At 41.5% G+C, this 21,736-nt stretch overlaps 1 protein-coding gene across 6 annotated transcripts in view; it reads right to left on the reverse strand.

Annotated features, from left to right (window-relative positions):
• LOC120449139 (zwei Ig domain protein zig-8) overlaps positions 1-16,995 on the reverse strand; it is a 40,032-nt gene extending 23,037 nt beyond the window's left edge. For 2 of the 6 annotated variants that reach the window (XM_039631459.1, XM_039631453.1), the window contains exons 1-2: positions 16,837-16,995; positions 12,891-13,178 (exon numbers count right to left, since the gene is read on the reverse strand). In XM_039631459.1, coding sequence (XP_039487393.1) covers positions 12,891-12,930 — 40 coding nt within the window. In that variant the 5' untranslated portion in view covers positions 12,931-13,178; positions 16,837-16,995. The remainder of the gene's footprint in view (positions 1-12,890; positions 13,179-16,836) is intronic. The other 4 variants (XM_039631457.1, XM_039631456.1, XM_039631455.1 and 1 more) reach the window with 4 other exon arrangements.
• Positions 16,996-21,736: the final 4,741 nt, after the last annotated feature.

Here is a 21,736-nt window from a genome sequence, read left to right on the forward strand (position 1 = left end):
GTTCAGCATTTCCTGAGTGTGCGGCATGTCAATAAAACAAAGAAGATGTCATTTACTCGCCAGCGTCGCAGACAAAGTCTGCCAAACTCTGACTTCCTTCGCCCTGTTTCTCACAGTCCTCACAGGCTGTCACTTAAAATGCCCCACTCAAGTCGAGTCAACTCAATTCGTTTGTCCCATCGACGGGAGTTGTCGGGGCTCCAGTTCATGTCACGCATTATTAACACACGCCCCATCGGACGGGTTGCAGTGCAACGTGGCGTATGCGCAACGACAGTTCTGGGTTCTGAGTTCTGAGTTCGACGAAGGCAAAGTCTGTGCAACTCGGACTGGCTGCCAAGTCGTGAGCTGATTGCTAAACGCATTGCCAACGACTGCACTTGAAAAAGTTATTTAGTCGGCTATGATTTGCGATGGAGTTGTGGAGCATGGTCGAACTGTGACTTAAATATTCATGGAAATGGCTAGATCGGAAGAGATATCGCCATAAAGATAGAGACTTTATGCAAATGGCTAACTGCATTGGAACAGAGTACTTGCAGTGCATTTTAGGAGCCATTTGATTATTTGGAGCATGAGCGCTGTCGAATAAACATATTAAGGAAAGGAAGGATTCCTTTTATTAAAATTATACAATTGGTAGCTTAAACTGCTAAATGACTGCCTCCCTTTTGGCTCAGTGTGAATATCTGGGCATGTGTGGCTCAGATTTGTTTTCTCGCACAAGAAAAAGAGGAATCAGCAGTAGTAGCAATCGGAGGAGCAGCAAAAATATTGTCCTCGCCCTGCCCGTATTTACGTTTCATTTTTTGTTTTTAGTTCCTCAGTTTTTTGTTTTTCCCCACCTTTTTTGCACAACTGATTTCGTTGTCCGCCTGCGCTTATGCAATGCTTTTTGGCACGTTTCGCAATGCCGGGAACGTTTTGGTAGTTGGCCATGTGTGTGGCTGAGTGTGACTTTGTGTGGTTGTGTGTGCGTGGGTGTTGTGTGTGCATGCAGCTGTGCGGCACTTGCACTAATGAAAAAGTCCTGCGGTCCGTTCTTGCCACTTTGGTGCCACCTCTTGGTCAAATTCCCAGGAGTTGCTCGCTGAGGTGGGCGGGCCAGGTAAGGATCCTTTAGCAACGTGTAACGAGTTGCGTTTCTTATCGAGCGGGACTGGTAATGAAGCATCTCCCAACTGAACAGAGCTTAAAGCTATCCACTTCACTTATGCCATACTGCCTCATTTTCCGACTCTTCGAATTGTCCTGTCACGCATATTGATGTCATTATCCTACCTTGGCAACAACAAAAGCCTCACAATCGGCCTAGACAATGTCGGTTTTCCTCACGGAAAACGCCCGCCCCCCACATTTTCCTCATCGCAATTGCAATAGGGGGAAAAGCAGGCAGACAGACACGCATCGCGGTATTTGCCACAAGCTCTTATCCGGTTGCTTGTAGACATTACAGGGCATTAGCACTTAAACAAAAATAAATGCTTTTCTGCTAGAAAAATGAACTATAATTTTGTTATAATGAATAGTTGCATACCAATTATGCTTAAACAACATACATACAATTTATGCAAACATCCGTTTGCGTGTCAAACGAAGAGTGATTTAAATGGAATTCAGTTCATTACGAGACATTTTTGTGAGTGCACCAGAACACACATTCCCAGAACAATATCACCCAAAAAAAAAAAAGGAACGGAGTCCCCCAGCAAACAGTGCCAGCATGATGTCGTCGTCGTTGTCGTTGTTTCGATGTTGTCGCCGCGGTTTTGGGGACCCCTCCTTCCCTCTACGCCACTGTCTGCAGTGATTTCTTGCCAACTGATTTCGTGATTTTCGCAGGAACCACAGCACCACTTGGGTACTTGGGTGGTGCTGCAGGGGAAGTCATATCAGATATATCGCTTTGGCCATACTAGGCTGTACTGCCTAGGTGGCGGTGGCTTTTCGTACCCGGGAGTCTGCTCATTAAATACGCTTTGACAATCGCAGTGCTACGCTCCGCTTGTTTGATTGTGCGCCAGACAATGAGGAATCTGCTGTGCACGAGCTCCTGTTTTATATCAGACCCCTCCGCTGGGCAACATGTGTGGCAGCACCCTAATTAGCCGACTGATCTTTAAATGCGAATGGACCATAGAGCAGCATATGTTGCGTGTAAATAAATACAAAGTTTTAGACGAGTGTATAAACAAGTGGAGCTCCCCCACTGCATTTGCGCATAATTGTTATGTTGATTGCAAATTTGCAGCGCAGCGAAAGTAAATTCCCCAAACGCTTGCTAAACAACGCTGATGATGGCCAAATGGGGTGGTCTAGGGTGGTCCAGGGGGGACTGGGGTGGTCTAGGGTGGCTCGCACAACTCGAGTCGCACTTTTGACATGCAAATTTTATGCAATTTTTATGTGCAGCGGGGTGAGGGGGTGCGAGGGGTGAGAGGACAAATGTCAAGTGTTGTTTAACCCCCCGGTGACGATGTTGCCGTTGTTTCCGTCGCAGCTGCAATTTATAGTAATGCCGGCCCCACTTTCCCCTTGGTGCCTGTTGTAATTAATATAATTTCTGTTTTCATACGCATAAATTTTGAAACATATTCCCGGCCAGCTTTTCCTCTGCGTGCTGCGTGACTTTTAACGAGCGCTTGAAGCCATTTTGTACTGCAATTTGAGCTGCAATTTTTCACACTTGACAACTGACCAACTCAACTCAACTCAACTCGACCGTTTTTCTCCATTTCCCCCACACTCGCACACTTTTCCCGCTTTGATGCACTTTTTTCGTGAGCCGGAAAAGCCTTGGCAGCAACTAATTAAGAAAATATTTGCCAAGCTATCTTGGCTGAGAGAAATTGGGTTGCTGTGGGACTGGGAAATGAGATGAGCACTCGGAAAAATTTCCATTTGTCGAAATGCAAAATATGTATATTAATTGCAATTATCTCACATCGAGAATATACATAGTTTGCATTTTTTTCTTATGAATTAGTTTGATTCTAAAACTGTTTTTTCTAAACATCTAAAAAACTACATTTTCATTATGCAAACAATACCCATTAGATGGATCAACTTGTATATATTTAAATCTAACAAAAACTGCGTTTGATGAAATAGAAAATATTTCTCTAAGTGTAAGAAGGATATAGCCAAAAGGGCAAGCAATTGCCGCATTCCGTCTGTTGAGACTCGCTGCAGTTTGTATTGGTAGGGGAAAAGGGATTGGTCGCAGCTTTCACAGGATGCGAGCCCAGTACAATTCTCAGGAATCACAACGTTAACTGAAGTAGAAAATTCGGTCGCAACAAAATGAAAGAATTGCATCCGCACTATAACCAAACCAATAAAGCGCCCAATTCCGACCTCAAGCTGGAATAAGTGTCCCCTTAAGTAGAAAATAGTTTGATTTGTAGTTTCTCGACGAGAAGTTGTCCAACTATCCGCAGATTAAAGACAAACCCTTTGCAGTTGCCCAGCACCGCAAAGGACGAAAGTTTCCACAAAGTTTTCCTCAAAGCTAATGTACCCCACTGGGATGCCCCTTTCCGAGTCGCTTGGCCTCCGGGCTGATTCGCTGCACCTTAGTTCACTCATCTTCTGCAGCCTTGAACTGGGTCAGTAGGATCAGGTGGGTCGGGTGGTTCGGGTGGGTCGGGTGGGTTCAGGTGGGTCTGGTGGGTCAGGCCAGGTGCGATTGCCCACCAGCGCATTGGGGAAAACTGGACTCAGATTGTTTTTACTTACTGTAATATTGCTTTAAGAATCTCTTAAAGAAACATCGCCTTCTCAGTAAAAATATAATTAGTTCCGTTCTGCTTTAATGTAATAATAAAGTGCTTGCCTGATGTAAAAAAAATATTTTAAAAAGCTAATAGTTGATTTTGAACATCGCACTTTCAGTGATAACGTATATTTCTTAATTTCTCTCCTATTTTTCCCAGTGCATCGCTGATGGACACTGTTCATCAACTCAGAAATGCAATCCCCTTTCTCGGCCAAGAAGATGATGGGCCCCCGAAAGTTCTCGGCCCGACTAAGTTATTCAAAAGCTGGGACCAGAAATGAAGCCATAGTCAAGGTCGCTGGCCAGGGAGTCTCATTTTGGGCGATGGCTCTGCCGCTGCCTTTGTGGCACATAATTTAAGGGGACCAGCTCGCCTTGTTCATGCAAATTGAAGTGCGTGGAGAGTGGGATAATGATATACACCACCAACACCAACACCAACACCAACGACAGGGCGTGTTATTTGGTAGTTGGTTGGTAAATCCCTGGGTGGTTTCGGCAATGGCGTCAGTGTAAACAAGCCTGCCACATGCAGCGCCGCAAAAATTAATATTTGTATTAATAAAACCGTTGAAGGAAGAGGGACAGAGAGGGGGTGTTGGCAGCAGATGTGCGGTCGTAAGTGTTTACATTGCATGTTTTGGATCCCAACACATTTAGTCAAGCGGACTAAAGTGGGGTCTTGTGCTGGGTGGGAGGTTGGAATTCTGTGCGGGGAGCAGAGATAAAACGAAAAACGTGCCAAATACCAAAACGCTTAGAATAGACGCCGAAACTTAAGCCATCTAACCTCCGCACCCCTTTGACAGCTAAAACATTGACCAAAAGCGCGATCGAAATCGCTCAGAAAGCGCCTGCAATTGAAGTCGTGCAGCGTACAATTCAATTAACAAAGTTTGCTCTTTTTCCACTCCCCCCAGTCACTCCATTTTCTGGTTTTTTCCTTTTTTTTTGTATTTCCACTGCGTTCCTTTTGCTGCGTTGGCGGTGACGTCTCAATTTTTAGCCACCGCCAATGCCGCAGGCTAAAGAGGCAAAAGCGATTGGAATGTCCGTGCCGCATTTTAAAGTCAGGAGAACAAAGAGGGTAAGATTTAGGAAAAAAAGGCTCCAAACAGTGGACTTTGAGAACAATTTCAGGCATTTGTATATATATGGAAACGAAAAATACCAAAACTAAATTGCAATTATGACCACAAGGCGTATGAGTGATATATGAGGTGCAACTCTTCGTATTCCATACCAAAGTTTTTATACTAAAGTAAGTTTTAAATAACATCGTATTGTTAAAAGTTGTTTATGCAACACTTGACTCCAAGCTATAATATACCATGTGTTCTTTTTTCAATTGCTGCAAACTTTGTGCATACGATACCACTCATTCGCTTTCGGTGGGTAACTTTGGCCAAAATGAGAAGCACCTTCAACAACGCTGAGCAGCTTAAGTTGTTCATTTTTTTTGCCCACTTGCAGCGCTCATTGCACCCATTGTTTGGCACTTCTCTTTCGCTGTTCCGGCAGCTTCCCTCACTTTCGCACTCCTTCACTTCTTAACAGCCACAGTCGACACCACCCACTTTGCACCGCCCACCTTGCGAATCGAAAACCAAGCCACCCACCGCAATCACTCACTCCACCGAACACCCAAACATCCACTTGGCATTGCATTCTGCCCTGGCGCCTCTGAAACGAGTATTCATTGGGTATATACGAGTACGTAAGCTCTGATCGAATTTAAGCTCTACAAATTCAAGAATTATATATTCCGATAAATATCTATACTCTATTTTAATATATTCTATTTATAATTCTGTGAAAATACTTATCGAGAATTTCAAGACATTTTCAAGCATATGTACGACATCTAGACAAATTTTCACTCCCATAAACACACCAATGATTAATTAAACTATGCTCTTTTATGACCATGTGAACATAAAACAATATTTTTAGTTTTGTTATAAACACACTGGGTAAGCAAGTTTTTAATGGTCATTTCAGAGTCGAGTCGTGAAATGTTCAGTTCTCTTTTGTTTCGCTGTTTTTGCATTCTACTTAAACCAATTCGCTGGAGCGAGTGTGAAATGGCATTGAAGGGAAATAAAACTTCACACCATTACGGACACTTTTCTCCCTTTCCATTCCATTCCCAGGATGGCTGCTGCTTAGCTATGAATGAAATGCAATTAAGTGGATGTCGAAAGGAGTTTATAGTGGCTCACTGAGCAGAAGTACGAATGCTGGATTCTGGACAGACAGCACACAAAACAAAAAGGGTTTGATTAATAAAAAAATACATAAGTGGGTGGGAAAAAGTAGCTAAGACATCGAAAGTTACATGCACTGTAGTTTAAAACCCATATCACATTTATGCAAATAGTGAAATGGTACTTTACAAATATTATATTATCCTGACCACATTACATTTTTCTCCTGTGCATCGAGGAAAATAAAAACAAGCAAACAAAACAGCTTCTGAATATCGATGAGTGTCTGGAAATCGTTGAATTCGTTGTTGAGTGATTGAATTCTCGAGGGTGCGTGGAGTGGGCACATGTGTGTCGGATTGGTTGGACTTGTTCAAGTCCCTCGCAACTAATGAAGTCGCTCTAGTAGCAGTTGTCATGCCAGCTTATTTAATTAACTCAATTCCCGCCAACATGCTGCGCCAGCCAAAATGTTGCCACACATTTCAGTCGCTAATTAAGTGGCACTGTGCAACTTCAGCTGCAACGACAAATGCATTGTTGCAACTGCAGGCACGGCAACTCGGACTGCAGGCCAAGCAAATATTATTAAAATAAACTAGAACCGGACCACTCCCCCCTCTCGTACCTTTTGCAGTAAAACTTTGTTGAACACACTCAAACAGTGCGTCATAAAAGTATGCACTTAGAGGGCATTTAACTGTGAAAAGCATCGAGGAAAGTGAGGAAATTAGGAACAAGTGCAAAGGGTTTTTTTCTTACTTTTTTTAAAGCGAAAAAAAAAGTTGAAAATATATTTAAACTTAACTGTTGACCTTTAACTAACATTTTGAACATGCATTGAACTAAAATAGTAGGCTAAAAGTAACCCACGAACTACTTTATGCACAATAAGCAGTTTTTATTCACAACTTTTAAACACAAAGTATTGCAAGTTTAATAACGTACACAGTACAAATTATTTGTATACCACAGCTTTGAAACCAAATGACATCGTTTCTGCCAGACAATAATTTCCTAAAATGTTTTATTTAAGCCGAGACATGCTTTTTTTGCGGCTCTTTGTGCCGGAATAGTTGGTAAAGTTTAATGAGCCACTATGCTGGTCTGTTTCGTGCGAAAAACTGTCAAACATTTGGGGAACTGGCAAAAGTTGCACACACACACACACTATAATACACACATGTCTGCCACTGCCACTGTCCCAGCCTCTGCCACGCCCACACACTTAGTGGGCTGTCTTCGTAATGGCTTTTGGTTAGAAGAATGAAGAAAGTGGCAGCAGAGGGAGGACGAGGGAGGTCGAGGTGGCCGAGACAAAAGGCAAAGCAAAAATTTGCGGCTACAAGTTCATTTATCATTTTGCTTGAGTAATTGAAATTTCAACGTCGCCGGGCGAAAAGCGGACCGTACTGGGGCAATCAGAGGAGCTAGGTGGTGCAGAGTGGTTCCGGGTGGTGCAGGGTGGTGCAGGGTGGTGCATGGTGGTGATTTGGGGTGGCAGCATCCAGAGGAATGGCGGAACCCAAGTGGAGTCGGAGCCAATACATTAGAGGCTTCCGCCGATGTTGCCGCCTGTCCGGACACATCTTTCGCTTTGAACTTAATGGATATGAAATACATAAAAAATGTATACGTACATACACCCCGACAGCAGAAGACTTCCTCTATGCAAAAATATAAAAAGGGAACCTCGCTCAAAGTCACCAAATGGCGAACGGAAACTCATTGAATGAGTCTCGCTTCTCCTTTACACTTCGTTGTATCCTCTGTATTTTGTTTTTTTTTTTTGTAAATCGATTGGGGATTACTTTCGGGGCATCGCTTTTCATTTTTACCTCGTTTCGCATACATATTTATTTTTGGGCCCCTGGATTATCCCTCGGGCGAGCCGGTTCTTAAAGCTCTTTGGGGCGTTTGCTTACGCATCGCCGCACAAATGATTTATAAGTTAGACAAAGGGCAAAAATTGAGGGAGGTCCTGCCCGAAGGTCCTGGCTCACCGTCAACCACCACCACCACCACCACAGCCAATGGCTGACACAAAAATGAAATCATTTGACCATAAACATTGAACTAAATTGAAAATCAATTTGGCGTAATAATAAAAGCCAGCCAGGCTCGAAGGGAGGCTGTCATGGAAGTCTGCTGTTGTTGGCAAATATGTCAACAATTGACTTCAATTGACGTGGAATATCGAGCCAGGCAAACATAAGCCTAAAAACTAATAATCGAGTTGATTTGGGAGAGCTAGTTGAGGATTAAATATGCAATAAATAAGATACACATTTATTCAACACTTATTGGCAAAGATGATTAAGAGGATTTCCTTGGTAACGGATAACCAAACACAAAAACTTGACGAAAAGTTGGTGAAAAAGCTTAAGTAAAGCCCACTAAGAAACTGCAAAGTAAACTTCTTGGGCGGAGAGTGTGTTTTTTTCCCTCTATTTTGCGACTGGCAGTTTGTTGACTTTAAAGTTGCAAACTTCCAATGCTGCGATATGCATATATAGTTAGGGGCCATAAAGATGCCATGAAAGTCCTGGCCAACTCCGCCGACAAATAGCCATAAATAAGGGCCATGGCAAAATACCCATGCAACACACAGGAGTGTGTGTGTGTGTGTATGCTACCTATTGGCCATTGTTGCCCCAGAATGGCGACAACTGCAGCAGTCCGATTTGGCCTGGCCCAGAGCTTATTTATACCGAAGAAGCCAAGAAAAAATTGGTAAAAAAAGAAGAGGAGGGAAATGGAAAGAAACGGTGGCCAAAAGTCAGTGGAATTTCCTCAGCACACACAGACACAAAGCCATGAAATGTAGTTTGTTATGAATTTCTGCTACATCCCTTCTTGGTTTTGGTGGTTTGGGGTTTGAACTCAACCCCCTCTGTATTTGTTGTATTTTTTGTTGCCAGAGGAGCGGGTCACAAACACATCCGTAAACAATTTGTTCATGCTCCTATTCGCTTTTATTTTGCTCAGCTTTTTGTTGCCGCTTCCCCGATAAGCAAAATAAAGAAATGAAATGGAGGGGGGGGGCATTTGAAAATAGGCAACCCTATTACAAAGGATACAAATGGCAGCCAAACAGAAAAACAGCAAAAAAAAAAAAAACAATTCAAATGAACTGCCAACCCAAAAAGGCGAAACACGAGAACCTCTGGAATATTTTCAAGTTTTTCAAGCGAGCTCTTGCCCATTTAAAAAAGGGTTAAAAAGGGCAATCAACGCTTTCGGTGGCAATTGGCAGGAAAAGGGCTCAAACTCGAGCGTGAGAAAAGTTTCCAGTATCAGCGCTGAGTTATGTCATATCGTTAATCAGTGCGATTATGAACCATCCATTGGTTCTTTAATCTTCAAGCTGCTGTAAGTTAAACTTATTGCAAAAGGATGTTTAATGGCCCTAAGTAATTGAATTGCATTTCAAAGTGATAAAACTAAATTGAGCATAGCTTTCGTTTTAATCAGTGCAACTATTCGGTAGCTATGCTACCAATTAAATACTCGACTGTCGCAAATCCCATTTTGTTCAGCATTTCATTGATTGGTAATCGTTGTAATGCCGTAATGAAGTTTAATTGTTCGATTAAATTGGGCAGTTCAAATTACCTTTATGTGCAGTCTGAAATGTTTTCGCTAGTGGGCATTCTTAGGTTTGTAAGAAAAACTTATTTTTTATTTAATTTGATATTCACTATATTGATATTAAGGATTTAAGGGCACTTTTCTTGTGAAGTTAATTGAAAAGGAAACAGTAAATAATTGCATTAAGCTGTTGCTGTAAGTTGATGGAAAGTATGTAGGTTGAAAGTCTCACTTGGCGTTGGTGTGCGTATGTGTGTTTGAGAGCGTTTGCCTGTGTCAACGTAATTTTTCCCTGACTTTCCTTCCACTTTCCACTTCAGCTCTCATTCTTGTTTGCCATTTCATTTCCATATGCACAAAGCAAATAGGCAAACAACTTGCTCGCTGCCTGTAAAGAGAGGGGAGGGGGAAAATCGGAAAAGTGGGCGGCTGGGGGTGTGGCCCGCTAGCCGAGTGAGTGAGTGCTAATACAGAGCCGATACAGTTTGGGCCCCCTATTTCGTTGGTGGTTGTCTTGGCAGCGGGTTACAATCCAGTCGGTGGTTCGCAGGACTCGCAGGACTCGCAGGATGCGAGGATCGGGGTGGGGTGGAGCTGTGGCATCTTGACAGCCAACAACTCACTGCTCAGTGACACGTGTGAAATGTTATGTTCGGCGGGGTCAGGGGGCACCATTGAGCGGGGTCGATTCCAAGTTTTTTGACACATACAAGGGGCGAACGATGGCAAATTGGAAAGTCAAGCCGAAGTTGACAGGATTTGCGCGCAAAGGATTTGCCGGGGCAATATAGCGAATTATACAGATAGATAAATTTACCACCATATCAGCTTTCAAATTGATACACTCTTATCAGTAAGAAAACTTTTCTTTTTATTTTTAGTAATATTAAAGTGATTTTTTAGCAAATTTATATGTATAACTAAAATTTAAGCTGCTGCAATGATAATTTTGATCACAAGTCAAATTGATTTAGAATTTGTTTCTCAGTACATATATGTCTGCACACATTGTAAGTTTAGTCTGCCAACGAGTTGAACAGCAAAATGATAAGGAAATGGAAACGGAGCAGGAGCCACTGAAGCCGCCGCATCAGGATAATCGACTGGCTGTCATTGTGTTTACACTAAATTTCAATTAAATTTTGAGGCCTCCTTTGACAACTGACAGTACAAGCCTCCATCGTGAGGCTTTTGAATAATGAAGGAATACTCAAGTAGTATATTTGTATGTATATATACATAGGGATCAGCGGAGGAGAAACAATTGCCGATGCCACTTGCCACTTTTTGGCAAACGACAACAAATCTCGGTGAAAACTTTAGAAACAATCTGATGCGGGAAGGGAAGCCACTTTTGCTTAGCGCCCACAACAGCCGAAATAACAACAAGAAAACGCGGAAAGAAAAATCCAAAAGTACAGCAAAAAGTGAAAGAAAATACCAGCAATCCACCAGAGTGGGCGGGGATTTGCCAACTGGATTTAAAATGGAAATTATTTGAGGAAAACCAATTCGCTTTATTACTTTGGGGCATACGCAGCTAAGTAAAACAAGAGCAGTCGACGGTAGGGCTGCTAGCAACAATAAAAATAACAACAAAAACATCCCGTAAAGCAACAACAACAACAACAATAACAATAACTAAAGAACAACAAAAGCAAGCGACCATAAAAATTAATGCAATAAAAACACATGGCCAAACGGGCAGGAGCAAAAGCCCAAACAAAGGACACAAACAATGAAAAGTTGGCTGCCAGAATGGCAAAGAAATAAAGCCAAATGGATGGCGAGTGTACAGGTATATAGTGTTAGGATCGATAAGTTTTTGCTTACACAATCATCCAACATCGAATGACAAACATATATGTCAGCGTCAGGGCGAAAATCCATTTATAAAGATCTTGCGAACACATTTCGCATCCTGTCAACGCAAATTCATATTGCTTCTGGTGCATCAAAGCATTCTTGAATATTTTGTATTTGCCAAACACTTTTACCATTAATTTATATAAAGCGTTACATAAATATTTGCAAGCTAAGTTCAATTTTAAAAATTCTTTTATTTGCAATTATTATGAAGCGAACTTAAACACTTTAGAAATGACTGCAAATATTATTTATAAAGACAATACCTCACATTTTATTGCCAGAAAAAGCCATTCCCTAGGAAAGTCTGGTGATGTCAGGATGAAATTTAATAGGAGTAGAGCTAAATCTATCTGGGGAAAATAAAACGCTCCTTCGCTTTTCTTGCCCTTTTGCTCCTTGCAGGCGGCACGCAATTAAAAGGACTTGCGAGTCATAAACATCGCGTTTGAGTGGGTCGACTGGTGGCTCCTTTGGCCGTGTGGCATCAGCACCACCCAACCAACCACCACCCACTCCTCGAACCACCCACAACTGTTGCTGTCCGCCTGATTGAGCGCACAGTTTGCGGCTCATAAAGTCGGAGTCTCGGGCATAATTACACTTTTCAATTATGCATAATTATGTGTAGGAAGCAATTTGTGTGCGTTTGAAGCGCGTTTAAAATTTAAAGTGCAGTGACACCAGGCACCTCATCCTTAACCCCTGAACCCCTAAACCCCACTCCACCTAACATAACCCTTAACCCCTCATTCCTGGTAGGAGCTGCTGTTATGCGATATGCCCTTAAAAACGACCCCAAGCGACCAGCAAGCGACCGCATTTGTTTGCTTTGGCTCCGCGTTGGTCTCTCAATTTTACACTGTACAAAATTTAAGGAACATTTTTAAAATAAGCAGATGAAAAAAAAATGTTTCCGTATTGGTAATACTATAATAATAAATAATAAAACTTAATAATAAATACATACTTGAGTGTGCTTAGTTGAAAGTATCAAATATAGTTCGCAGAAATTTGAATACCAATTTTTCAGTATTGTTGCAGTTGAAAAAGTGTTTATATTAGGAAGACAAGATATTAATACTGTATTTGATCTGTACAGTAATAGACTTTTCTCTGCGTGTACCCATCGCTTTCACTGCTCCTGCTGCGGTTGGCAGTGGCCATGTCAGAACAGCAGCACAGGATTGCAAGGACAACGCAGCAGGCAGAAACATAAATCAGGATTTTCGCAGCCCGAACCACAAATGTTTTTAAAAGGATTCAGCGCCCGACGAGGCGGCAACAATAACAACCTTGAGCGGATTGGTGGAGGCCTATTTTGTATATGTATGTACCTATATATATATATATATTGCTGATAATCTTATGCATGCTTAAGCAGACTGCAGTACATGGGATGAGTTGTTTGTCCTGTGGGACAGGATCCTGTGGGGAATTTGACTTACCCGTCAGGCAGCAGAAGAGTGCCGTCCACAGGGTCAACATCTTGCGATGACCCACTCGGTTTGTGCCTTTTTGTCTCTTTTTAGGGCTGCAGCTATAACCTTTGCACTCTGCTTCAAATCCTCCTTCGGCTCTTTTTTCTATCACTTTGCTTTGTGTCCTATCAATTCACACTTTGCTTTACGAGCTTTGATCTATGGCAGGCAATATCTGCTGTTGATATATTTTTGTTTTGATTTCCCTTATTCACACACAACACTTTTTTGAGTCCTGCTTTCTATTAGCTTTCTCTGCAGAGAGAAAAAATCGTAGTTTTCCAAAAAAATAGATTGTAAATTAGCAATTTCTCCAATTAAAAAGATTCAAGATTGCTACTTTGACATAGAAATCCCTTGCAAATTGAAAAAAGTGATAATTCAATGATTATAAGCAAATTATATTATAAAACATAGCTTTATAAATCTAATTTCAAACTGCAGCTTTGACTACAAATTTTTCTCTCTGCAATTGCGCCTGTTTTCAATTTTCTCTTTTCGCTTCGCGTGAATTAAACACTTGCAATGACATTTAAAACACTTAATATCAATGGCAGACAATTTAATCCTTTAACGTTCGTTTGTTGAACTTTTTCGCAATGGTCCTTGTTGTTTTTCGTCCTTGTTGCTGCTGTCGCTGTTGTTGTTGTTGTTGTTGCTGCTGTTGTTGCTGCTGCTCTTGCAGTTGCAGTTGCACTTGTGTTTGCTCTTTTGGCTCGTCCTAGGCCGAAATAATATTTTTTGTTGCCCGACTCGTTTCGCATTTCCATGGACAACTTTTTATTTTCCTTTCGCCTGGAACGTACCCAAAAAGAATTGATTTTCGTCTGGGACTAAAGAGCTTTAAAAGGAATTTCATTTGTCCGGCTTTCGTTGTCGTTTTTTTGCCGTTTCTACCCTCGATGTTGTGCAACATAAATTGATTAAATTTGTGACTGATAAGCCAGATTCTGATGGACAATATAGCACAGCACAAATCAAGATTTTCTGAATCTAAAATTCTCTTAAGAATTTTGCTAACTAATAAAGCAGCTGCTTCTAAAAGCAATCCACTATCGATTTCAACAACTGACTGTCTTGTGAGTAAGGAGAACTATTTAAAGCTAAAAAGGGACCAAAATGGAATCCTTTTCCCTCTCCAAGAGCACACAAAAGTTTACACTACAAATTAGGAGAACATTACACGCCCAATGCTGTATCCTTCGAAGGACCTGCTCACATCGTACAATTAATAATGGTTAATGCATAAACCGGAATCAGTAATCGACAGAAGTTGGAAAGTGTCTCTGGTCAGCTGCCCTTGCATATTTCATTTCCCAAAACTTCGGTGGCATGTGTCCGGATCCGAAAATAATTCTCCGCCCCAGGAACCCCAAAATTATGAGGCGTTCTTGGACAACTCATTCAAAGCAGCAACGCCCCATCTTCTGGCTGTACTATTTTCAGACCTGCCTGCCATCCATTCACTTTGGCATCAATCAATTGCCCTGCCCAGGGGAAAAACTGGGAAAACTTTACTGCCATTTGAGCATTTCTCCTTACATCTATCTAATTTGTTAAACATTTGCTGGGGAATTGCCTTTTTCACACGCCCCTTGGAACACATGGTGTGTGTGTTTTCCTTTCGAATTTTTATCTCCGGCACTGTGTGAAATTAATTAAAACTTAATTAATTGCAAACTCCGCTGCTCCGCAAGAGACAGACACACTAATGAGCAGGGGGCTGGGATTAAGGTCCGAGTTCAACTGCAGGACTCATTCGACATGCAGAGAAAAAAGGCATCAGCCAGATCAGTAAAACAATGGGAAGATTTCAACACGAAACAATGAGAACTCATTATGCATAATGGAAACAATTGAATAGTCTATTTTATTATTAAAACATGTATCGATTTGTTTATCTTTTGACTGGAAATAATCAAGCCTGGCATCAACAAAAAAATTCTAAAAATAATGTCATTGTAAAACTGACAGAATTACCATAATAATATGAACAATATAAATAAATATAAATAATCAAACCTGGCATCAAAAAATAAATAAATCTAAAAATAATTCATTGTAAAACTAACAGAATTGCCATTTACGAATATTGTTCAAACTCTTTGCAGCTGTTGATATGAAATCAAAATTTTAAAGCAGCTTATATGAAATCCAATAAATATATTTAAAAACAATTTATAGTTTTAAAACAAAATTGTTTCAAATACTTAAAAAAGAAGATCATGCCTAGCTCTGAGCTGAAATTTTTTTGCCTGCAGAATCTTCTGTGTGCGACTTCAATCAGAAGTGGCTGCTGCTGACATGCCGCTCCTGTTGGGAATCCTGCCTGGAATCCTTGAGTCCTTGGCCACTTGTCACTGTTGCTTCCGTAATGGAATTAGGAAGGGGCAGGGGATTCCGGAATGTGGGAAACAGGAGGGCCAAGCCCGAGGCAAGGACTCAGGACTCAGGGCTTGAAGACGGAGACTGAGTCTGAGACTCCTGCCAACGTCAGCAATGTCTCTCAAAAGTGTTAACGCATCCAATTGCTATGCCCATCTCCTTCGTTGCCCATATCCCCTCTCTTTCTGAGCGTCCTCTCGCCTCTCTTTCTAATCGTAAGCGTCTGCATTTTGCCTCTCAGCTTGGGGGCAGTGTCTGCTCTAATGCTTAGTAACTGTGATTAGGGGGCAACTCTAGTTCCGGGTGGGCTTAATTTGCCACCCACACCCACTCTATGCCCATGGGCTATTTTTTCTTTTGTTTCTGGCCCATTGTACGCCGGTTAACTCCTGGTGCATGAATATTTTATTGAGGAAGGGTTTCGCATTTTATTGGCTACATGGCATTATGTGCGAGAACAAAGAAAGGAAACAATTTAATTGTGTTTGTGGATGTCAGGGCAGGATTGCACATAAGCTGATGGCCTTAAAAGTTGATACCAAACACAATGGTGCTGGTGCTGGTGCTGGTGCTGCGGCTGGGGGAGAAAGAAAAATCGTTGAAAAGCCAAAGTACTTGGCACTCGACAAAACTTTTCCATCAACAACTGCAGTTGTTCAGTTGAGACAAGCGAAAGTTTTTCCCAAGGAAACTTAATTTTCCCCAACAGCCACAACATCTTATCATACCCATACGAGCGATATGCTCGTTTATTTCGGTTCTTTTGGGCGACGCACATTGCGCATACGCACTGTGATCAGTCTGTCGTAAATTTCCCAGCACACTTGTTTTCCGTTAATATTTTATGTGTTTTCTATTAATTTTTGTCACATTCTTTCAGTGTCTCCCCTCGGCCGAAATATTGGATTACACACAAATGAATGTATTAACGCTCGATATTTGTGGCAGCGTTTTTTTTTTGTTTTGACGCAGATCAAAGATAGTTTGGCTCTGTTTTTTGTTTGGCATTTGTGTGTTGTTTTAATTTGTTAATTTGTATTTGGGCTCTGGGCTCCCCTCGTCGTCGTCTAAATATAAAACAACTTAATTTGCTGCATGCTAATGAGATAGCTGGGGGGCGGGGCTGGAGGCCGTTGTGTGGGCGTTTAACACTTTTATAATTTGTTTGTCCGCAGACGGAATGCTTCTCCTGCTTTTATTCTTTTTATTCTGGCCACACATTTGACAAGCAGCTAGCACGCACCGAATTTCGTTAGATTTCTTATTACTTTTCTTTTTTAGGTGTATGATTTTCGGAGGCGATGTCGTAAAATATTCGCGTGCCGAAAGCGTTTTAATTTGACAATGGCAGCACTGGCAGCAACAGCAGTAACGTTAAACAGTAACTGGAACAACAAAAGGAGCGACAAAAGGTCATTCAATTTTCGACTGCCGGCAATGGGGCAATGAGGCTTTTCCTGCGTTTTCACACGTTTTCCAAAATTTACGACCCAATTGTGCCCGCTTTTCCTTATCCGTTTGCACTCACACTCTCTAGCCTCGAGTCACTGAAACTCACGCACATGCACACGCTCACACACTATTGTCCGGAAAATGTCGCGCCTCACGTATTTGGGCCTCACATTTCCCTCAACTTTTTATTCGAATTTTCACGCGCTTTTCCGCGCCTTCGCCTTTCGTTCACCGTCGATGTCGCGCTGAAACTGAAACAGAAACAGAAACTGAAACTGATTTCTGCCAGCAGTGGAGCATTTGTTGGGGCCTCCGGGGGCATTCACGAACTCACACGAGCCTTTATCAGCGGCGATTCGGGTTTGTTGTCTTCGGCTCGGGAAATGCGTGTGTGGAAAAGGGGGTCGGGAAATCGTGCGCCCAGCGAAGTGTTGCAGCTGAATTCGCCGCATTGCGCTCTCTTAATTTGCTCTTCTCTTTTTTAGTCACAACACTGAGTCCTCTTTCAAGGTCTTGCAATAAAAGGTTTTAAATAGTTTTGGAAATTCGAGATTATTTTGTTAGTGGCAACAGGGGGTTTCAGCTTAATGCCGTCGAATTATGTTCTCAAAGCAAATAAAAGTGTCCTTTACGATCCTGTTTTTAAGGGGTTAAGTTGATTTTAATGCAGGGCAGTTAGTTGACACGATGTGATTCCAGTTCTTAAAAGCAAGGGAAATGAAAGGCAGTAATTCAGTTTATGTTTCTGCTAGGGAGCAGCTGGCCTAGATGAACTTGCAAAAAGCTTAAAACATTTATTATGGGGCGTTAAAAATGTATATTAAACAATAACATCATTTAGTTAAAAATTATAATAATGTGGTAAACGAAGTAATTGCCCATAATAAGATTTTGTAAAAAATTAGATATTTTCAATCGGGGTTTTCGCCATAACTTGGCTCTAAATGGCCGCACAGCTAAAATAAGGACTGTTTTGTGCTGCTAATAAACATAGCTAACTATGTGTATCCCAACTTTTTCGATTTTCGAAAAAAAAAAATTTGACAAATTTTTGCATTTTCGATAAGGGGTACCATCACAAAAATTTGCGAAAAATGGCCAAAAATTAGCATATCTATGTATGTACATGGATCGATAGGGAATTTTGTTACGAATTCAACGAGGTATGACATTCCAATTTTGGACAACTATTTTTACTGCTATTGAAAGAAAACAGATTATTTTTTATCAAAAAATCTAAAAAAAAAATGTATAAAAACTTGGATATTTTCAATCGGCGTTTTCGCCATAACTTGGCCAAAACTGACCGCACAGCTAAAATAAAGACTGGTTTGTGCTGCTAATAAACATAGCTAACTACATATGTCTTTTTCGATTTTCAAAGATTATTATAATGATTAGGTTAGTTGAAAAATAAAATATGATACAATATGATCATGATATAGTCATGAAAGGTATAAACTTAAATAAGTAATTACATTTTTCTAAAGAACATATTCTTTTATTTTAGAAAATTGTATATTCTGTTATCATTTTTATGCTAACATGATTATATGATTACCCATTTGTACTCTGTGTATGTAAGGTTTTCATACATTTATATTTAAGATATATTCATCTCTATAAGAGACGTAAGTTGTCTGCCTGGGACAATATCTCGAGCCAGACTGACAGACTTAGGTCAGTGTCAAAGAGAAGTCGCACGGAAATTAGAAAAGAGTGCGCATGCTCTTAAAAACTCTTCAGTGCTCTTAAATAAGCTCTTCCTTCTAAGCGGCGAATTGGATGATGTGGCCAGAAGGCAGGGATTTCAATAAAATACACTGAAGTTGGCACAAAAAGAGCTAATGACAATATAAATTCGCGCGGCGTATGGAAATGCGTGGCAGATGGGTAGATGGGAAAACTGTATGGCCGGCTAAAGGATTTCCCGCTCTTCGAAGGGAAAGCGGTATCGGGATGATGAAAATCCGGGGGAAAGTGACGGGGTGCAAGCCAGCTGACAGCAGTTATCGCTGAAGCGAAAGTCAGTAATTAGCGTAAATTGAGTTGGTAAAAAGCGCAAGTGTTCAAAATCCAGCCACCCAGTTACCCAGTTGTGTGGCACCAGCACCACCATCCGCACCACCACTCGCAGCACCACCCCATAAACCTAGCACCACCCGAAAACCTCGCCTGCGGCCTTGGGCTTTAGTTGTCCCTTGTTTTTGTGGTGTGCTTGTGCTGCTGCTGTTGTTGATTATGTGGCAATTAGTTGTCGCTTTTGTGGCAAGCCACGCGGCACTTTCAATCAGAGCATCTTATTCCGACAGCCGCATAATGCCCATCCAGGTGGGGCTTAGTGAGCTAATTAAACAAGCCGATTATGCTCCGACATTCCGCTGACCTTGGTCACCCCATCCCACCACCAGCCACCCACCACCCACTTAGAGTCCATCTCGGTAAAGTTTGCCACAACTCCTAACCAACTCGACCCGAGAACATTTCTCCAGTTATCAACTTTCTGCACATATTGTCAGAGGTGTTTAAAAGTCTGGGTCACTGTGGGGTTAAGTGGGCGTCGGGGAATCCTGGGGGCGTGGCCGTAGTCTGATGAGCGGCATTCGCTACTTGCTCGGTATTAGAAACTTTGCGAAACGGCAAAAAACCAAAAGTTTCCAATTTGGTAGCACAGAAAATATTGTTGTAGGAATTTGCTTAACTCACACTCGACGAACAAAAAATGCACTTTAAAAACTCAGATAAAAATCTAACCAAATAAGGTGAAAGATGTTTTATGGTATTTCCAGCTTCAACTCTTGACTCCTGAAAGCACTTAGCAATAGTTATAAATTGATTAATGCAGTTAGGTGCAGGCAAATCTTTATTTTTCAACTAATTGGCAAAGTACTTTCAATTTACTTTGATTTCAGCCGAGATCTCTACACACATTTGGCATCTTACAAACGATTTCCCCTAGCTCAACAACTTGGGGCGAATGCAGTTCATTTGCCAACCAAAAATTTTATGATTTATGGAAATGTTCAACGTATATTTCTGTGCTGTTCTCCTCCACTTTCAAATGAAAGGGGCGTGATGCCGCCCACATTGTAATACAATCAGGATCTGGCTTGGAATTAAATCTGCTAACCGAGTTATAGCGCTCGATGGTGGAGGGGGAAGAAGAGGTTCTGTTCGGGGGCATTGTTGCATATTCAACAATTGCCACTGCAAACCGACGAAGTAATAACAAATGCAAATTTCAAGCTCAAGAATTTTCGTTTTGCAAAAATTGTGTACATTTTTTTTTAGCTCATATTTTACTTATTTGTGCTTTTTGCCATGGCCAACAGTGGCAGGCAAAAGTGTAAATGAGTTTAGCTCGGCCCCCTTCCCCTGACAATTGAATTTGTTTAAATTGTTGCCTGCTAAATTTGTGAGGGAGCACCGGCATCGCAACCATGCATCAGCAATCAGGAGCGGGGCGATCCACTAAAACTTCAAGTGGAACCACATTGTCCTCCTCGCTGAGAGCCAATATAATCAAGCGGCAGCAGCTGGCAAAAAATGATGTGGCAATGTGTGGGTATGTGTGGAATGCACTGAGAAAAATTCAATAACAGCAGTTGATGATAAACTATTCTTAATTATTGGTTATTAGCTTTATAGATCAACTTCAGTAGGTTGCTTAAACTTTAAATGGATTTCAGTTTGAAGATCAATATTTTGCACATCATTAGTGTCAATTATTTATAGCTTAGTTTTTTTTTCTCTGTAGCGAGGGGAGTTGGTGGGCAGCAGGCTGCAGGACTTGGGCACTGATGAGTTCACTTCAGTGAGCAAATGAAACGATATTGTTGTCAATTTAGGTGCAACAAAGAGCAGCAAAGCGTCCCGTCTCTTTCCATCCGCCGGCAGACAAGGACAAGACAAAGCAAACAGCATGCATGATGAGAGAGAGAGGGAGAGGGAGTCATGCGGGCCAGCGGATGTCGGAGGGGGAGAGCGATAGCTGGCGTAACAACAAGGGCAAACAACAACAAATTGCATGTCCTTCCGCCTAAGGTTGCAACACAATATACGATATACAACGCACTCATATTTACTTTGTTCGGAGGATCCTGTTGCAGGTCTCCTCTGTCTCCGTCCCTTTCCTCCCTCCCTCTCCGTCTCGCTTGCACCTGGACCTCGACGAACTCCTCGCCCAGTTGCAACATTAATGAAAACTGCAAGCGACCTGACACAGATATGTACGTGTGTGGGGTGGTGTCCTGGCGGGAAAGCAGAGAAAATGGGTGAGGGGGGGTGGTGCAAAAGGACACGCCGCCGTGACTGCACCTTTATTTACAGAGCCAAGGAACGAAGGAGAGCTCTTCCAGAATTGGACAATATTTTTAGCCATTTTCCTCTCGATGATCAAGGATAATTGCCAACTAAACTGGGCTTACAGCTTCTGGCCATTTAAAGGGAAAAAAGGACTTAAATGTTGCACGGTTTTAGGAAAATTTCATGGTGGCAACATATTTAAAAGTCTTTCAAAGCTATCGCAGGAATATGCTTAGCCGGCCGCACATCAAATAAACAAAAATTGTTTCGATTTTAAAACGAAATTGAGATAAATGTCCCAAATGATTTATCAAAAAGTTTAACTGACACAGTTCAACAGTTTGACCAGGAATCCTAGATTTCAACGATAAATATCTAGTTCAATGTGATAAATATTTCAGGCAGTTCAAAATAAATTGTAAGCCATTTAGTTCCATTTAGCATTATTTAAATATAAAATATAGGTCGCCAAATTATTAGTTGCATCTAAATATGTGTATTAATTAACTTCAAGGCCTAAAAGTTTGAATTATGCGACAGGCAAATGGTTAAACGGCAAAAGAATTCATTTAATCGAAACCCCACACAATTTTAAACCGAAACTAATTGCCACTCTCGGTTTGGCAATTCGAATAAAACAAAAGCAGTGCATGGTCAGAATTGATTTATTA

This window comes from Drosophila santomea, chromosome 3L (genome assembly GCF_016746245.2).
Source record: "Drosophila santomea strain STO CAGO 1482 chromosome 3L, Prin_Dsan_1.1, whole genome shotgun sequence".
NCBI lineage: Eukaryota > Metazoa > Arthropoda > Insecta > Diptera > Drosophilidae > Drosophila > Drosophila santomea.